Genomic DNA, 19,683 nt, shown 5'->3' on the forward strand with positions numbered 1-19,683 from the left:
TTTGGGATGGGCCTGGACATGGATATGGCCATCCGTGGTCGGCGTCGGCGCGCGCACAGCGTGGTGACGCGTGCGGCGCACCGGCTGACGCGCCCTGCCTTCGTGTCGTCGACAAAAAGGTTGGCCGGCGAAGGCATGAGCTGCACGTGTACAGACGCTTCGTGTAAGTTGCCCTCGTGTCGTCTCGTCGCAGAGTTCGATTGCACCGATATACTGGACGCGTAAGGGTCTGTTTTGATCCATGAGGTTAGATCTGCACTTTTAGATCAAAATTTAGCTCTTGGATCCAAACATGTGGACAAAAAGTGACAAATAGCTAAACTTTGGATTAAAAATTTTAACTCCCAAAGAGGCTCTAAACTGGGCTAAAAGTGATCCCAGGACCACAAATTCCACCTCTGCCCCCCTTTCCTCTCTCCTCCGTGTGGTCCCTTGCCCCTCCCGCACTTCCTCTCTCCTCCGCCACCCACGCCCGCCGCCTCCACCCCCCCTCCTCCGGCCGACCCTGCCCCCCGCCTGCATGCTAACCAATGCGGGCGTCGGGCCTGCTACGACGAGGAAGCGGCGGCGGCGGCGGAGTTGGGGAAGTCGGCGTGCGGGTTGCAGTCCGCGGAGAAGAAGTCGTGCTCCGGGGTCCTCCTTGCCGTTGGTGCTTGTTGGTGTTTTAGACCGGCAACCCGCCTAGGGGTACCCTAGGTGATCTTTTGTGCGGCAAGGATCGTCGAGAATCAAGGAATCAATGATGACGCAAGGAACACGATTTAGATAGGTTCGGGCCGCTAGATCGCGTAATACCCTACGTCCTGTGTGGTTGTTTGTATTGATCTTAGATGCATTTGGAGTGTCCTTTTGAGGGGGTCCCTACCCGCCCTTATATACACGGGAGGGCAGGGTTACAAGTCCGAGTCCTAGTCGAGTACAGTTACAGAGTTCTACTCGATGTGGCCCGAGTAGTTTTCCATATGCATACTTGACTAGTCCGAGTGGGATAAGCCTATCCCTTTATCCTGATCACATCCGAGTACGTCCCTTAGTGGGCCGTCCAAGGTCTACTCGTGGGCCTGGGGTGCATGCCTGACAGCGCTCGGGTTGGGCTCCAGCGAGAAGTCCTCCCCCAGGCACAAGCAGCACAACACCTCCGCCCGACCCCGCCTCCGCTCGGCCCCGCCGCCTCCGGCCGACCCCCCCCCCCGGCCTCCGCCCGCACGTGCGCGGCGAGGAAGAGGAACGCCGCCGACGCCGGGTCGAGCAGGCCCGGCGGCACGCTGGGTGCGAGCGGCGACGGCGACGTGGAGGTCTGGTTGTTGTTGTGGTGGTGGTGCTGCTGGTGGAGAGGAGGGGTAGGGAAGGAGGGTAATAGTGTCTTTGTTGAACAGCATTTATGGATTTTAATCCATTTTAGTCCATGGATCCAAACAACCCAGAAGAACTAAATTTTAGGGGCTAAACTTTAGAGCTAAAATTTAGCTCATGAACTACTGATCCAAACACCACCTAAGTCTTAATGTTTATATACTAATTAGAGTATTAAATATAATTTAATTATAAAATCAAGTTCGATTGCACCGATATACTGGACGCGTAAGTCTTAATGTTTATATACTAATTAGAGTATTAAATATAATTTAATTATAAAATCAAGTTCGATTGCACCGTATACTAATTAGAGTATTAAATATAGTTTAATTATAAAATCAATTGTATAAATGAAAACTAATTCGCGAGACGAATCTATTAAGCTTCATGATTTGAACATGTGATATTATAGTAAATATGTGCTAATTATGGATTAATTAGGCTTAATAGATTCGTCTCGCGAATTGACCACGGCTTATGCAACTAGTTTTATAATTAATTCACATTTAGTGTTTTCCAAATATCCGATATGATCCGTCCATGGCCAAACATCCGAATCCACCAGGCCGTACCTGCAGATTTGGGTCCTTGAATAAAACAAAAGATAAAATAGAGTACAAGGAAAACACTAATGTCGAAAAATGAGTTTTTCGTATTATGTATGCTACATATATTTATTTAAAATTGAGAGTAAAGAAAGTCTCCGAGCAGTGAATTTGTCAAGCTGCATTACTGAAATCATGAGATTCTGGCGCTACGGGCTGCACTACTGGACTGATCTCACACCGACCGTCGCAGCCATAACCGGATAGCCCTAATCCTTGGCCACTTTTTGTCAATAGATTTTTAAGAGAAAATTTGTTGAATTTATTTTATATTTAGATGATGTCCTCTAATGTTACAAATATTATTATGTAATATTTTAAAAATATTTTATATTTTTAGGGTAGGAAATGTAAAGGTTTTATGATGTTGTAGATATTATTTTATGATGTTTCAAACTTTGTTCTCTTCTCGTTCCAATCATATGAAACATGGGAGGATAACACCAGTAACATTACAGAACATCATTCGCAACACTATAAAATTTGATAGATTTCACCTTAGAAATCCATCCATAGATAAATAGATATTTCCTAAAAACTATCCATTTGTATTAAGATGTAAAAAAGAGAAACCGTTTACATCTTCCACTCGAAGGAAAATGCCCAATGACAAATCCTATCTTGTGCTCTCTCCATCCAAAAAAAAAATATTTTAGGATTGTCCTAAGTTAAAATTATTTTAAGTTTGACCAAATTTAGAGAAACAAACTACATATATACCATTTATGGTATGAAATAAGTGCCATTGAATTTATCATGAGATATATTTTTATAATATACCTATTTAATGCCATAAATATTGATAATTTTCTCTATAAATTTAATAAAAATTTAGAAAGTTTGACTAAGACAACTAAAATGACTTTTTTTTTACGGAAGGAGTAAACACCAAACGTTCAGCGTATCTCGTAAATACTTGCAACGTACTTACAACAATGAGCAGGCCATGCATAACAACAGCATAGCAGCCTAAAAGGCCCATTCAAGAACGAGCCCAACAAACTAACTTGTGCATCTAGGCTCGTTCAAGAATGAGTCCAGCAAAAATTATATATCTAAAAGAGGTATAAACGACTTACAATTTAAAATGGAGAGAATTTTGTTTAGATCATATAAGCAATATTTTCAATGTTATTCTCATTGATATCCTGCTGTAGTGCTACTGGAGGGATGCTATGCATATATGTACTCAAAGTTTTGGGGCCTCTTAATTTTTGAGGGGCCTGTTAGTTCGAACAAACAAATCGTTAGGGTTCGAGTCATGGTGCTCACGACTTCCACAGGCGAACAATTGCAGCAATTTATCTTTTGACATGTGATCAGAGTCCGAAGATATGCTCTTGGGTATGCTCTTTTGACAATGTATGCTAGTAAAGCTAAGGAAACATGCAACGATATTTTACACAACAATCTTACTTTGCGGCACTGTGGGCACAATCAGATCGCAGCAACAACCAGTAGAATTGTAGAATCACAGATGCAACGTTTGAAAACTAACCCATGGGTCAACCGGATTTACCGAGCCAGGAGCCACCAAGAAGAAAAAGCAGAGCACATCGGACGGGTGCCTCACCAACGAAGACCGAATAGTCAATGCGCCGCCCCAAACGACATGCACCGCAGATCCAACGGCATATGTGGGCCCAAACCAAACTTCCAATCCAGGAGAGAAGACAGAAGAGATCGCCCTTCAAATCGAAACAACTCGCGAGAACCCTGAAACCGCCCCTCCCTTCTCGGCTTCTCCCCACTCAAGCACTCCTCTCCACCGGGCAAGCGCCGCCCCCCAGTCTTTCTCGGTTTCTTTTTTCTTCGTCGTGACAATCCCCCCTCCTTTCTTGGCTTCTTTGTTGATCCCCCGACGTTCTTGGCACGCCGGCGGCCGGGGCCGCCTCGCCGCTGATGCAATCTTCCGGCGGCGGGGCCAGCCGGGGGAAGGTTCGCGGTAAGAAGAGGCGCCTCGAGCGCGCGATGGCCTCCGGAGCCGTCGAGGGGGAGGCAGCCGGTCGCGCCAGTAACGGCGGCGGCTGCGGCGACGGCGAAGGCCTCCCCCTGCTGGTGGAGGAGACCGTCGGGCGCCCGCTGCCGGGCTACGAGGCGCCGACGGGGCTCAGCTTCAGCCCCGATGACCGCCGCATCGCCTTCCTCTTCAGCCCCGACGGCACCCTGCACCGCAGCGTGTTCATCTTCGACATCGCGGATGGGAGGCGGGAGCTGCTATTCACGCCCCCCGACGGCGGCGGGCTCCAGGAGGGCAATCTCTCCGCCGAGGAGCTGCTGAGGCGGGAGCGTGCCCGCGAGCATGGCCTCGGGGTCACGTACTACGAGTGGAGCTTCGGCTCGGACAGTAGCCCCGACGGTATCGTCGTGCCCCTCCCGTCCGGGGTTAGTACCTTCTTGCCGACCTCTTGTTTGGTTCCATGATATCAAGTTTAAATGGATTCCTTAATTGTTGTTTAAATGGATTTGTAGCTTGATTATCAATGGGTTGTTAAATGCCTCTTGTTGTTTGGTTCACTTTCTTGCCTGCCATCCAATTTTAGTCGTTATATGACCTCTCTGACCCGGACATTTTTTATTAAGGGGCTGTTTGGATATGAGGTGCTAAACTTTAACAGTGTCACATCGGATGTTCGGATGCTAATTAGGAGGACTAAACATGATCTAATTATAAAACTAATTGCAGAACCTTGTGCTAATTCGCGAGACGAATCTATTAAGCCTAATTAATCCATCATTAGCAAATGGTTACTGTAGCACCACATTGTCAAATCATGGACTAATTAGGCTTAATAGATTCGTCTTGCGAATTATACTCCATCTATGCAATTAGTTTTGTAATTAGTTTATATTTAGTACTCCTAATTAGCATCCAAACATCCGATGTGACAGGTGTTAAACTTTAACAGGGTGTTTCCAAACACCCCCTAAGTAGTGACATGCCTACTAGAGTTGCATTCGGGTTTACTCACTTCATGATGCATTTTGGTTACTTGGATTGATTACCAATCATGAGATTTTCCTTTTTTGGGCTGTACTGTCTGCTGTCTGGTCCTATGAATGCTAGTAGTGTATGCAGAATTGTAAGACGTTATCTGGTTATCAAGAAGGCGCACTTGTTTTGTGATTTTTATCAGTAGCAATCAGGCAAGATTTTTGGTGCTCAAGAACAAAATTCTGTGTTCCTTTTAATTGTTGAAATGCAAGGTCCAAAAGATCTCTAGTGCTGTTAACTTTTTTCTGTTACACTCTTCCATGTTCTGGAAAAAAAATATAATGTGGTTAAACAAATTTTAGATATTACATGATGCAATATTTCATCTTTTCAATAGGTTTACTTCCAGGATTTCCGTGGTTCAGAGCCAGAACTCAAGCTACAAAGTGCACCTACTTCCCCAATCATTGATCCACATCTTTCTCCATGTGGTAGCATGATTGCTTTTGTAAGGGATGATGAGCTTTATACGTTGGATTTTTTTGATGGTGTAATTAGGCAACTGACATTTGGTGCTAGAGAAAGTGGAAAGGTATGTATGCATTCTCACTGATCAAAATATTCTTCATTGATGTCATTTCGTCAAAGTTAGTGATTGTTATTAATGTGGTTGCAAGAAACCCACAAAAGGAAAACAAGTTTGCAAGAGAACTTTTCAAATGCCTTGTTTTTCTTGATATTTGTCAAACTATCCCCATTAAGTAAATTTGTTATTTTTTACGATCATATAATGTGTAGGAACTCTCTCTCTATATATGTGTGTGTGTGTGCGCGCTAGCGCTAGCCTTTCATCGTTAATTGCACATGCGAATTGTTTTCCTTGTCAAGGCTGCTTTTTATATATATTCAACATGAATGTGTATGATGGTTTGTTTTCTCATGGACATATGCAATAGAGTGTGCGTTGCAAATTAAGTAAAACTGTGCAGCATAGTGCCCACGTATACAGAAACTTATCTAGTATATACAATGTTCGATGTTTTGATGCATATCACTTGAATATTTTGCTTTGATGCTATTATTTGAGCCATCAGAGGATGAACAATATCTAATCCTTTCCCTCCTTTCAGACTCATGGACATGCGGAGTACATTGCACAGGTACGCTTGTTAATTTGCCATTATTGTCTTGATTTCAGCTCTTATTAATCTGCTACTGTTGATCATATTTTCAGCACTTCTGTGTCTCATCCTTTGTAACTTCCTCACTTTAGGAGGAGATGGAAAGGAAGATGGGGTTTTGGTGGTCTCCAGATAGTGAGAACCTTGCTTTTACTGAAGTAGATTCATCTGAACTCCCACTGTATAGAATTATGCATCAGGGCAAAGATTATGTTGATCCAACTGCTCAAGAGGACCATCCATACCCCTTTGCTGGAAAAGCTAATGCTAAAGTGCGCCTTGGAGTTGTTCCTTCACATGGAGGAGAAATAACTTGGATGGATGTCCTTTGTGGTGAGCAAAATAAGTCCAATGGTAGTGAGGAGGAATACCTTGCTAGAGTCAATTGGATGCATAACAAAGCTCTTGCGGTTCAGGTTCTTAACAGAACCCATACCAAACTTAAGCTGCTTAAGTTTAATATTGCTACTGGGAAAAGGGAACTATTACTGGAAGAAAAGCATAATGTATGGGTTACAGTACATGATTGTTTCACTCCTCTATATAAAGGAGGAAATGATAAATATCCAGATTGTTTCATTTGGGCCAGCGAGAAGACAGGATTTAAACATTTTTACCTTTGTGGTAACGATGGAACTTGCCTTGGACCTCTCACACAAGGTGATTGGATGGTTGAGCAGGTGGTTGCTGTCAACGAGGGCACTGAACTGGTATATTTTACTGGTACATTGGATGGACCATTGGAATCACATTTATATGTGACAAACCTTTATCCTGACCAAAGTCTACCGTTACAAACACCCCAGAGATTGACTCATGGAACGGGATGGCATTCAGTTATTCTTGACCATCAGTTGCTAAGGTTCATTGATGTGCATGAGTCATCAAAGTCTCCTCCTGTGATATCACTTTGCTCATTGTTTGATGGAAGTGTAATGATTCCTATATATCAGCCAGTGACAGACCCAAAACTTATGAAGCTTCAGCAATTGTCTCCAGAGATGGTCCAGATTGGCACAAAGGATGGGACCACCTTATATGCAAATATGTACCTCCCTGATGAGAAACAATTTGGGCCACCCCCTTACAGAACACTAATTAGTGTATATGGTGGTCCTAGTGTACAACTAGTATATGACTCATGGAGTAACACAGTGGACATGAGAGCTCAGTACCTGAGAAATAAGGGTATATTAGTTTGGAAGGTTAGTATTATTTTCTTTTTAGTTTTTTATGTTGAAAGTAATGAGTTAAGACTTCAAGTCTACATTGTTTTCCTTGTTCATCCAGGAGTCGCATGATACTCATATGCTTCGGTTAACTAGAAAAAACTGGATGGTAGAGAGAAACGTGAAATGAATAGTTTATGGACTGCTGTATACTGTATTATTTATTGGAATGTTTGATTTTTGTTGAACTAGTTTTTTGCCGGTTAGCACTCCATTGCATGGAATCGGAAATGTTATTGTGAGGAATCTTATTAATCTGACAGCTTTGTCTGGACCCCAGCTATGCCTTTAGTGAGTATCAAAATGGAGTCCCTAAATTTGCATGTTCGTAAAGAGAGAGAAAGAAGACCGCCAGTGGTTGTGCAGCTATATCAGGAACTTGGTAGTCTGTGCTATTGCTAGTTTGCATCATGATTTTGTTCATCAGCTTCCAATGACTAGGCTTCATGGTTCCTTGTGCTTTGTGATACAAAAGCATAAGAGCATTTTTCCAAAGGGTGGCATCCAAACCCTTCTTTCTGATTCCTGATAGTTAGTGTGAGCAAGTATATCATTTAAAAGAGTGCACACTCAGAATAATGTAATTGATGCCGCTATTTTTGGTAGGGATCATACTTCAATTTCTCTTAGTATTATTGTAGAACCTCAAAGTTGCAGCTTGCAGAATCTCAATTTGCAAGGATGCGACATCATGTAATTGCATTGCTGGAAAGATTTCTCAGACTAGGATACACATGATGCAGTATAACATTGTTGTCCTAACATTTGCAGCTGGATAACCGAGGTACGGCAAGGCGCGGATTGCAATTTGAGGGACAGCTGAAGTATAACATCGGTCGTGTGGATGCTGAAGATCAACGGACAGGTGCAGAGTGGCTAATAAAACAAGGCCTGTCCATAAGGGGACGTATAGGTCTGTACGGCTGGAGCTACGGTGGATATCTGTCAGCAATGTGCCTTGCAAGGTTCCCTGACATATTCTGCTGTGCAGTAGCTGGTGCTCCAGTTACAGCCTGGGATGGGTATGATACGTTCTACACTGAGAAGTACATGGGCCTGCCATCAGAGAATAAGGACGTGTATGAATTTGCATCGATCATGCATCATGTGAACAATCTCAAGGGGAAGCTGCTCCTCGTTCACGGCATGGTCGATGAGAACGTACATTTTAGGCATACCGCAAGGCTCATCAACTCGCTTATTGCAGCGAGAAAGCCCTATGACATTCTCATCTTCCCAGATGCACGGCATCTGCTGCGTGGGAAATGCAACCGCCTTTACATGGAGGAGAATATTAGGGAATTTTTAGATAGGAACCTGTGAGATCTGCAGAAAATTTTGTTGCCCCCTTTGGGCGGTTGAGAACTAGTTCATCTGTATACCTCCATAGAAGGTAAAGAAGCATAGAATTTTTTTTACTGTGCAGAGAAATGTCTGCAGCATTGCACGATTAAAGGTGCAATCCAGGTTTTCTTCGTTTGACTTTTTATGGTGCAGTTGTACAAAAATTTGCAGCACACTGCACTGTACCATATTAGAAAGTTACATCATAGCTTATTCCTTTGTAAAAGTTGCAATTGTTCATTTTCTTACAGTAGCTGAACTAAACTGTTGAGCTTCAGCACAATGGAAAATGCCAGGCAAGAGAACTGGAGAAGGAACTGCATTGTACATGACTGTGATGGACCTTTTCTTGTCGGCTTTTAGTTTGTGTGCTTTTGAGAAATGAGAGGCGCATTATGCCATGTTTCTCATCTTTTCTGAGTTGGGTTGGGCTGTGCCAAATTTGGGCTTTGGGCTTCAGAGTGTTGGATTTTTGCTTTGAACCACGAGTGGGGAATGGGTGGACAACAGTACAACACCCGCTCTACAGCCTCTACTAGTATTTGGTTCGAGGACACAGAAATTGAGGTGCTTTCCCTTTCCTAGGCGACCAGTCTGACCAGGAACGTTCCAAGATGGATTTTTTTTTTCAAACGGAGTTCCTAGATGGAATTGGAACACATGAAAAATGGAAGGCCGATAATTAAAAGGCCTCTGGCCAAGTGGCGATTGCTGTCAAAGCCACACAAGAGGTCAGAACTGCACGCGCACGTCTGAAAATGCCTTAGCTTGGAAGCTCGCCTTGGTTAGTGAGGCTTCAGTTTGTGAAAATCGCACTGGACTGTGATGAGCTAGCAAACACAACCTTTGGTGAAAAGAACGGCTAAATTTTGGGTTGGCGTCCATCTTCTTCAAAAATGTAGCTCCCGAGTCCCAAAGAACAAACAAATACATAAATGAAGATGGAAGTCTGCCAAACAGGACAGAAGGTTCTATTGAATTTTCGGCACCACTCCAGCGGCCCGCCCAAAGGCACCAAAAGAAAATTGGCCTTTAATAAAATCGTTATATTTATTGAGAGGGGGTCCCTCGTCCACAAATTATTATCAAGACCGAATTATTGGTGATCTCCGACAGCATCAACACCGCCAACTGGGACGCACATGGATTCAGTCAGGTCAGGCAGGTGGTTTTATGGGCTATTTGGTAATAGGATGTTAAAATTTAACACCCGTCACATCGGATGTTTGGATGCTAATTAGAAGTATTAAATATAGGTGAATTACAAAACTAATTGTACAGATGGAGTGTAATTCGCGAGACGAATCTATTAAGTCTAATTAATCTATGATTTGACAATGTGGTGCTACAGTAACCATTTGCTAATGATGGATTAATTAGGTTTTATAGACTCATCTCGTGAATTAGCACAGGGTTCTGCAATTAGTTTTATAATTAGCTCATGTTTAGTTCTCCTAATTAGCATCCGAAGATCCGATATGACACTGTTAAAGTTTAACACCTCGTATCCAAACACCCGTAACAAAAAAACCATCCATCAATCATCAGGAAAACGAAATTTAAGAACCACCCGTATACGGATGATTAGATTCCACCGGAAACCAAGCGGTTAGGCCCGGCGCTCAATGATTTCAACGGAAAGCTTCGCCGCGTCAGCTCACTCGCCGCCCTGACTCGACCGGACGTGTCCGGCTCGCGGTTCCCCGGCAAAGCGAGGGGGTCGGAGCGGTCGGTGGATTAATTAACGTAAAGGAGAGGAGGAGCTGGGGAAAATGGCGACGAGCGTACACGCGTGCCTGATTCGACCCGTTCGGGGGTTCAAACAAAGCCGGTCTTCGAGGGCGGAGCGGAGGGGGAAAAAAATAAAGGCGTGCGAGGAATGGGACGCGTGTGCCGGCCAATGGGACGGCGGCACGTAGGATGGAAGCGCGTCCGGAGTAACGTTAACAAAAGTCAGTGGTCGTTGGAGCGGCTCTCTCCTCCACCAGCAGGCCTGGGATTCTCCGGGTTTGAGTGAGCCTCGTCCGAACGGGTTTAACTCTTGCGTGCACACGTGGATCCCGTCGGTGGAGTTATTGGCTTCGTAGTAGTACCATCTCTCCTGTATTCTCTTACCGGCCAAAAAAAAAAATTACTCCTGTATTCTCAACCTTATAAAACAAAGTGCATTCTGGTGGAGTGTATACAACTACTGTATAAGATAAAAAAAAAAGTCGGCAAAAATGTATATGCTCTATGTATTCGGATACTAACGTGTTAAAGTTTAACGCGCGGCGAATTAAATGCTTACCTAATCTCTATTTGGGACATGGAACATGTATACTCCAACAAAGGTTTTTTTTCTTGAGCGGCCAGCGTTGATTCGAAAGAAACTGCATTGGTGGACACGTCAAAATAAACCTAGTTTTTTTATGTGATGCTCTTGCCTTCGGTTCATGGAATCTATGGCAGCACAAAGAGTCGATGATATTTTTCTATGCAATATATCTTTTTTCTCAATATTTTCTACTCCATCCGTCCCAAATCATAATTTGTTTTAACTTTTCTAGATATTTAAGTGCATAGCAGTATCTATGAATCCGCACTCCTTCTGGTTTGTTGACTTGTGCATCTTCTATCTCCAATATTGGCTGCAACTCATGCTCCCCGTAATGGCTGCTGACTCACTACTCATCCTCGTACTACAGATCCAGTGCATGCTCTCTTTCTTGTTACCTTGCATGATCGTGCCAACCAAAGAATATTTTCCTTTGAACCATTTGATCAAATCTCCACTCCATGAGTGAAACCTTATTCCTCTTCACTCGCCTGACGGTTCGGTTTGCATGTATACTAGAGCTACTCTTAATTTCGTAAATCCGCAACCATCCATGACATTGTAGCAACGAAAGCTTCTTACTATCATTTCATACAACTACTTATACTTGGCATCTAATAACATAGTTACAACTTCTAAAAGAATTATGACAGAACATATACGACGTTGGAGCTGCTTGTCTACTCTCTATTTGAATGCTACGTGAGCCTACAACTGGTTTTCCAAACATTATAGTTACTTACTTGTTGCGCCTTCATGAAATTTTTAATGAAAGCCTTGGTTGGTATGCTCAATGTAAAAAAAAAATTAGCTCCTAGTCATAATATCAGAGATAGTTACAGTTTTGCAAAACTAATTCATTTTGATTCTAGCATGGTTTAGATTGAGCAACATGAGACTCCAATTTACGGTGAATGCAATTCAGACATGTACGTAACTAGTGCTACCACTTCTTTCATTTGGGTGGGGAGGGGGCATAAGCCCCTTTGTCGTCAGTCTTGGATTCGCTCCAATCAAATATAATATAAATTATTTTATTTATAATTCTTATGGAAATAAGTTCTGTTGATCTCCATATTATTTTTTTTGCAATATTCAAGAAATGAAAAAAAAATTGCGACGGCGTGGTTATCTCTACCAAATTTAGCAACCTTGAAATTCAGGTGTGCAATATTAAGATTTAAAGATGGTGCAGTCTTGCTTTTTTTCCTCCCACTTTATAACTTTAACTTAATAATTTAACCATAGATACTTGATAGAAAATTATTACCGTCCTGCCCAATAAATTAAGAAAATGTTTTAGGTTGAAGTGATTATTAAAGATGGTCATATCGTATGCATAAATAGGTTGAAATTCCTTGAACTAGATCCCATTTGGGAAGGGCTTATTTCGGCTTCAGTTTCACCTGTTTTGCGTAAAATGAGGCACTATAGCGTGAAACCGTTTTACAAGTCGAGATAAAATGAACTAGAAGGCAGGTGACACTGGTAGAAAAACGAGCATTAGTCCCGGTTGAAAAACCTCATATATCTCGGTTTTCCCAACTGGGACTAAATGTCCCCATCTTTAGTCCCGGATCTTTCACCATCTTTGGTCACAAGTCACGCGATTTTTCACGCAAAATATGCGCGTGCGCGGTGTGTGGGATTCGAACCCACGACCTCAAGCCTCGCGTGTAGCTTCCTTACCATATCACATACACAGCACATTTGACTGAGCAGGGGATGCAATCCTTTTGTAGTAACTCGTGGGGGACCCTCCCGGTTGGTAACACCAACAAGGACTATTACCAACCGGGACTAAAATCCTCGAAGGCTTTAGTTCAGGTTTGTAATATCATTTGGGACTAAAGGATCACCTTTAGTCCGAGTTCCGAGTTCAAAAACATATGAGATTTTTGTTGAAGATGGAAGGTCATTTTCCTACTAGTGTGAAGCACTATTTTTGCCTTCACCGGCTTTGACTTCACTAGTGAAACGGGAAAGGATCTTGATGTCACCTAGAGGGGGCTGAATAGGTATACCCTGAAATTATCACAACTTAAAAACAAGTTTATCAACGACTTCCGGTATTTTCGAAGATGTTTTCCGAAATTCCGCAACCTATGGAATTTTCGAAGAAATCTACAGAAATATCCGGAGCTGGGAGAGGGCACTTATGCAGCAGAATAAAACTCTCTCAGCCAGAAACCGGAACCTCTGATTTTGTCGGTATCAAGAATCACGAGTCGAGACTACCGACTTAGTAAATTTGTTTTCTCTGCGCGTTAGGCTCGGATGGTTGTACGGGAGGACACGAGGATTAGACTGATTCGGGAATGAATAGCCCTACGTCCAGTGTGGGTGGATGTTCGTGTTACTCGTACCAAGTTTGTAGTAGGGGCTACAAACGGACGAGAGAGGGAAGCTCCCAGGTCTCTGTGGGTGTTTGCCGATGCTCAAAGTGTCTTGAGCGCTAGGGTTCTACGAGAGCTATTGTGTGCGTTCGGTGTTGTTCTGTCGTTCGGGTCCCTTCCCTCAGGCCCCCTGGTCCCCCTTTTATAGTGTAAGGAGGACACACTTGCTTCGAGGGGTCGGGCGTGTCCAACTCCTTGCGCCTAGGGTCGGGCGAGGCGGAAACTTGCTTCGAGGGGTTGGGCGCCCGACCCCTTGCGCCTGGGGTTGGGCGAGGTGGAAACTTGCTTCGAGGGGTCGGGCGCGTCCGGCCCCTTGCGCCTGGGGTCGGGCGAGGTGGAGCGAGGTACTTCCGGGGTGTGTTTTGGTTGGTGGAGATTATGGGTGCTGGTGGTGGGCCCTGGCCCTTACGACCGTTGATTAGGGAGCATAAGGAGGTCATTAATATTTCTCCCCGACAGATTTCCAAAACCGGAACTTCCAATTTTGGCTCGGGCAGAGAAGACCCCCAAACCTATGAGGTGAAACTGAGCTCGATATCAAACCAAACTTGAAGAGTATGCTCACAGGGTGTTTCTCATTAGGTTCCAAAGTTCCTGCACTCCACAAACATGAATACCCGAGTAGATCAACCAAATTCACAAAATTAATAATGAATGCAAGTGTAAAGCAAATGTAAGCAAACCAGCGAGGAGACGATGATTTGTTTCACTGGAGTTCAGATTCACCTAAGGTGAATCCTACATCTTCGTTGGGTGCTTCCAAAGAAACCAGATTGCACTCAACCCTTTCCCCACTTCACTAGTTAGCTTCTTCCCTTTCGGAGGCGAAGCTCGACCTGCACATACTGTCCCGTGGCTCACCACACCTTGGGAGTTCCCGGGCGATGCCTAGCCGTCTAGGAGGCACACATCTAAGAGTAACAAATGCTTCACTTGAAACCTGACAAGGCAAACCAATGCTCAATCTTATGGGTACTCTTCTAGTTCTCACAAATGGCTCCTCTCTACTACACAACTCATTGGATCTAGCAAAGATCACACTACCAAAAAAAAGAGGTTGGGGAGAGCTATCTTGACTTTATCTTAGCTTAGAATAGGCGGGAAGCACACCAGCAATCTCAAAAACAGCAGCCAGCAACTAGGGAAGGCGTGGGGTATAAATACACCACCCCTAAAAAATTAGCCGTTAGGGTATCAGACCAAAATCGGAACTACCAGTTTCCCAAAATCGGAACCTCCAGTTTTTCAAACCAACTAGCCGTTAGAGACACGTGGCACCTAAAACCGGACCGGAACTTCCTGTTTCCAAAACTAGAGCATCCAATTTTGCCACTACTTGACTCGACAAAATGTGTACGTGTGGCTTTTGTATCTCTCATCAACTCACATAGGAAACTTGAGCACTGAGACTTTGTCAAATGACCATGTGATGCATCCCTCTTGATAGTACGGCATACCTACACTCAAGATCAACACATAAATACAATATTCATCCTCTTGAGCTTCATCATCATGAACCATGCCATACTTGAACAATATTTTCACTTGAGCTGCATCCAACTTTATCTCTTTGGTTTGAGCATTTCAACCTTGAGCTAGGGACTTGGACTAATATTCAACACATATGAATGAAACCCAATTCTAAATTACAAGTCACCCTTTCATATGACTCAACAAAGTTTTGATACATCCTATTGCTATACTCGGTAAGACTTGACTTGATACCTCATAATTCCACAAGCACTAGCTACTTCACCCTAGCAAAGCTCATGGCTCAAGCCACCACTTGACCAAACCTCGCTTAGTACCTCAGTGCTAACCCCTTTCTTGATTTCTTCATCCAATCATTGCCACATTGAGTCTAGCTTTGTTTTGACATCAATAAAGAAAATCACTTTAGATCATATCTTCTTTTGACTTCAATATCCCATTTGTTGCTAACAAGCTTCTCATTTTATTTAGAGACCGAAGAATAACCCAATGCCTTTATTTGCTTATCAGGATATCGTATATAAATATCATGGGATCACACATAATATTCCTTCTTGTGACATTCTACCTTCAACACAAGCAATCTTGCAATATGAGGCTATCAACCAAGCCTCAACTCATCTTTAACACCATTGCTTGCTTTTCATGCTTAGATGAACAATGACATGTATCGCACTTATTCTTTTCACCATATGAGCTATTTAATAGAATCTTTCCCACAAATATTATTCATCAATAATATTACACCTACTCACATGCTTAACAAGTTCATTAGATCTTTAATCTAATTGTCATTCAACACACAAAAACCCAATAGGGGTCTAGATGCTCCTTCAAAATGGTAGTCGGACTTTTTACAGAAATTTAAAATTATATTCGAAAAAAACGAAGACCATTCTTAAAAAAAATTAAGGACCTGTTTGGATGGACTAAAACTAACGTTTAGCACTGGCAGTTTAGATGTCTAAACTTTAGTTGGTTAAAATTAGTCCTGTTTTATTTGGAGCTAGAGCTAATTTTTAGCCTATTTATTGGTAAAAATCCATTCTATCCTTAGCGGGTGGAGGAGAAAACATGATAAGGTTTTAGAGGAGGGTATTTTTAGTCTTTTGCATTCGTGTCTAAAATTAGCCTCCATTAGCTGGGTTTGGAGGGCTAAGAGCAACTCTAAAAGACTGCTGATCTTACCCCAATACCTTCTTTAAGGAAAAAAAGAGAAAAAACTAAAACTCCCCAAAATATTAGCGACCCGATCAAAACAGCGATCGCCCCACATATTTTCGCAACGCGCCGTCTTCCCCCAATCCGCACCCCTATCCTCTTTTCCCCCACGTTTTTCCCGACGCGCGCACTAGGGCAGCACCGGCCGGGCGAGCAGCGGGGCGAGAGGCTGCGGCGCCAGCGAGGCAAGGGGCGAGGCGTAGGGAGGCGCAGGATAAGGTGAGGTCGAGCGGGTCAATTTGCATTCGCATTCGCCGACCGACGAGTACCACGTCTTCGCATTCACAGGTTCCCAACCGCTGAAGATTACGTCGTCGAGCTAGACAAGGATGACCTGTTCCCCATGCAGGCGCCGCTGGCCGAGAGTCGGAGGCGGCGGTCACGGCGCTGGAGGCGGCCGAGGCGCCGGCCGACGGCTGCTACCCGGTCTGCCTGCAGGATGGGGCGGCGCTGGGCACCGGTTCCACGCCGCCTGCGTGGCGCAGTGGCTGCGGGTGAAGCTCAGCTGCCCGATATGCCACTGCCCGGCTGCCGCCGCTCCCACCGCACGCCACCGTGACAACGTGGCAGAGGAGTGCTCGCTCCTGGTCCCGGATATTGTCAAGGAGATGTTTTGAATTGGTTACGAGGAGTCTTTCATGTTGGAGAACAACTCGTGTTGGATGGAGTTCATGGCACCTTCAACCTGCCGTCGACTGGGAATTCTTCGGGGGTATCGGGCGGTGTAGCATGAGCCTGGATGTTTTCTTATCTACAAGCGTGTAAGCGATCGATTGAGAAATTCAGCATATGTGTCCAGCATGAGATCTTAAAATCTAGGTAGAAGAAGAATCAGCGGAGACTTGCACAAGGCACCCCAAGAGCAACAAGCCTTTTTGTTTTGTAGTAGTACAACTCTAGTCCTAGTAGAGGAAGAAGATGAGCTCAATTTGGAGGGCGCTTTTCCTCGGTCTTCTTGGGTTAGAGAAAGAAGAAGAAAAAATGAGACGGGGAGAGATCTGGAAAGTGCCGGGCTAAGCCATATAATGATGATGTGGCCTGTTTTAAATTATTGGGGGTAATTTTTAGCGTTCTGTCGCAGGGTGATAAGTTTTTTGGGAATTTTTTTTAGCATAGTCCCAATATCTCGTTTTGAGGAAAAAAAATTGAGGAACTCTTGGAGGTGCTCTAATGAACTAAAGTTTAGTTGGGAGGTTAGCTAAATTTAGCTCACTTTTAGTCCCACTGTTGGAGTTTAGCCCCTGGATCTGCCTAATTATTGTTATTTTTCGTTTTGCAACTAGCGTAATTTTGTTCGCTGTAACCGCGGATAGGCAGCATTTTGATGTTCCCGGCCGAGAAAGATGCCGTTTGCTGGGGGGCGTGGACCTGGACGCAAAAGTCCCCGGAATTCACTCCGTTCCGGGTGCAAGTGGTGGGGGAAGGCCCTCCCCACGTAGCGACAGCAGGGAAAAAAGTCGACACGAGGAACCAGGACCGCAACGGCGCATCCAACGATCGCCGTCCATCTGGGCTGGCGTCCGCCCGTGGTTTCGTTCGCTGCGTTCCACCGGCCGCCACGCGCGCACCCGCGCAGGCAGCGTCGTCGTTATCTCACGGCCGGCGCCGTCAGCAGCGTGGAGTGCGCGTCAGAGCCTACGCATTCGGCCTCATCGCTTTCGGCCGTCTCTCTCTCTGTACAGCTGGCCAGCTGGGTATTCTTTCGTACTCCCCAATTAATAAACCAAGCAAGCAGGCACGGCTGGCTGACCCGCTCTCCTGACCCTTCTGTCTTGGGTTCCCCTGCCGACCGTTTCAATCCATTTAGGGGATGTTTGATACATGCTAAACTTTAGCACCTATCGTATCGGATATTTAGATATTAATTAAGAGTATTAAAATATAGTCTAATTATAAAATTAATTGTACAGATAGAGTCAATTTGCGAGATGAATCTATTAAGGCTCTCGCGAATTAGACTCCATCTGTACAGTTAGTTTTGTAATTAGTTCATGTTTAGTTCTCCTAATTAGCACCCAAATATATGATGTGATCCTACTAAAGTTTAGCACATCGTATGTAAACATCCCTTTATTATTGTTGTTTTTAGGCAGCCAGAACCTCGCACCTCTCCTTTTCGTATGAGGCTGATTCTAAAGTTGTGAACACATTGAGAAGTGAGGACTGTGGTTGTGGGAAGCAAACGAAACAAGGTTCTGTAGTCCTTCTTTTAAAAAAATACAGTAATATCTCTCTGCTAGGAGCACGGGAGTCGAATCACACAGTACAGACGCTGACGCTCATATACCTGCATGCACACTCGTTCTTACGAACACACGCACACAACCCTACCCCTATGAGCACTTTCAAAAGACTGTACCCACAAATTTTCGAGATTGACAAAGTCATCACCACTGGATGAACATATTGTCTATCACTGAAAGAATAGTGCCGGTTAAATCCTGAAATAAATCCAGGAAAATACGATCACTAATGCCGAATCGAGAACTCAAACTCTGATGGGCAGGTTCCACCACAAGGAAGGTAAACAACACTTCGTTCGCCATTAATAGTTATTTCTACTCCTATATTCTACCGGTAGATGACGAAATTGTTTGCTTGTTGGTTGTTTTTAAACAAATACTATGACCTTATTTGTATCTAGTTTATGCTAAAATATATTTTTGATTTGCGTTTTCATTAATCCACGATATTATAGCAAAAGATAATGATCAAACTAGTAGGCAGTGCATGTTACCTTAGTATCTCATCTTAAATTCTAGGTCAAGTACTATCTACAAGGTTTATATTAGTATGTAAAGAATAGTATTATTTGTGACCATTATATTTTTCGCTAAGTGCACAATATTAACAGAAATTAAATATAGAGAAGGAGCTTAATTGCAAAATCTGCTAAAATAATTTTCATGGAACCAACCCATCTACTTTTACTTATTCCCCTGAAAGAAAGTACTTTTGCTTAGGTCTTGTTTGGTTCCAGCCTCCTAAAATTTTAGTTTCTAAAAAGTTTTAGTCCCACTTTAGTCCATGGACTAAAGGGTGTTTGGTTCAAGTGACTAAAGACAATAAATGGTGTGACAAAAGGACCATACTGCCCTCCCTAGTTGCTCTTGGCGCTTCTTTGCTACTGTCCACACCTTCTTCTCTCCACGGTGCCTAGGCGCAGCTCACCGGCGAAGGGAGCAGGGAGGGGCCGCTCATATCCAGCGAGGAGCTCGTGCCCCCACTCATGGATAGGAGAAGAGCGGCGCATGGCTTGGGGAGACGGAGCCGCGCCGCAGAGCTCCTCCTTGCCGTGCTTGAGCTTCCTTTTCCGAAGCTCATCCCTGTCGTGCTCTAGCTCCCCGTCCTCCTCCGCGCCGGTGGAGGGAGGTAGGAGAGGGGCGGCGTGGCCCGTCGGAGGAGGGAGGTAGGGAAGGATGGGCGGCTCCCTGGCGGAGGGAGGTAGGGGAGCACGACACGCGCCCCTACCGGTGGAGGGAGGGAGGAGAGGGGCGGCCCGTCAGCGAAGGGAGGCGGGGAAGGATGAAGTGCGCCTGCCAGATGAGGGGGGAGGAAGAGAAGGGCGCCAGCGGAGGAAGGCAGGGGAGGACCGCGTGCGCTCGCCA

General features: G+C 44.4%; 1 protein-coding gene across 1 annotated transcript; it reads left to right on the top strand.

The window, feature by feature from the left end:
- The first annotated feature begins 3,570 nt into the window (after positions 1-3,570).
- Positions 3,571-8,876, top strand: LOC101768791 (dipeptidyl aminopeptidase 4). The gene is made up of 5 exons (XM_004965397.3): positions 3,571-4,346; positions 5,294-5,488; positions 6,027-6,056; positions 6,170-7,282; positions 8,078-8,876. The coding sequence occupies exons 1-5, from the start codon at positions 3,864-3,866 to the stop codon at positions 8,627-8,629; spliced, it is 2,373 nt and encodes a 790-aa protein (XP_004965454.1). The 5' UTR covers positions 3,571-3,863; the 3' UTR covers positions 8,630-8,876.
- The last annotated feature ends 10,807 nt before the right edge of the window (positions 8,877-19,683 follow it).

The sequence above is a fragment of the Setaria italica genome, chromosome IV (assembly GCF_000263155.2).
Source record: "Setaria italica strain Yugu1 chromosome IV, Setaria_italica_v2.0, whole genome shotgun sequence".
Lineage (NCBI taxonomy): Eukaryota > Viridiplantae > Streptophyta > Magnoliopsida > Poales > Poaceae > Setaria > Setaria italica.

Coding starts and splice junctions, on each gene's coding strand:
- LOC101768791 (XM_004965397.3), top strand. CDS start 3,864: ATGCAATCTTCCGGCGGCGGGGCCAGCCGGGGGAAGGTTCGCGGTAAG. Junction 4,347..5,293: donor TCGTGCCCCTCCCGTCCGGG/GTTAGTACCTTC, acceptor TCTTTTCAATAG/GTTTACTTCCAGGATTTCCG. Junction 6,057..6,169: donor ATGCGGAGTACATTGCACAG/GTACGCTTGTTA, acceptor TCCTCACTTTAG/GAGGAGATGGAAAGGAAGAT.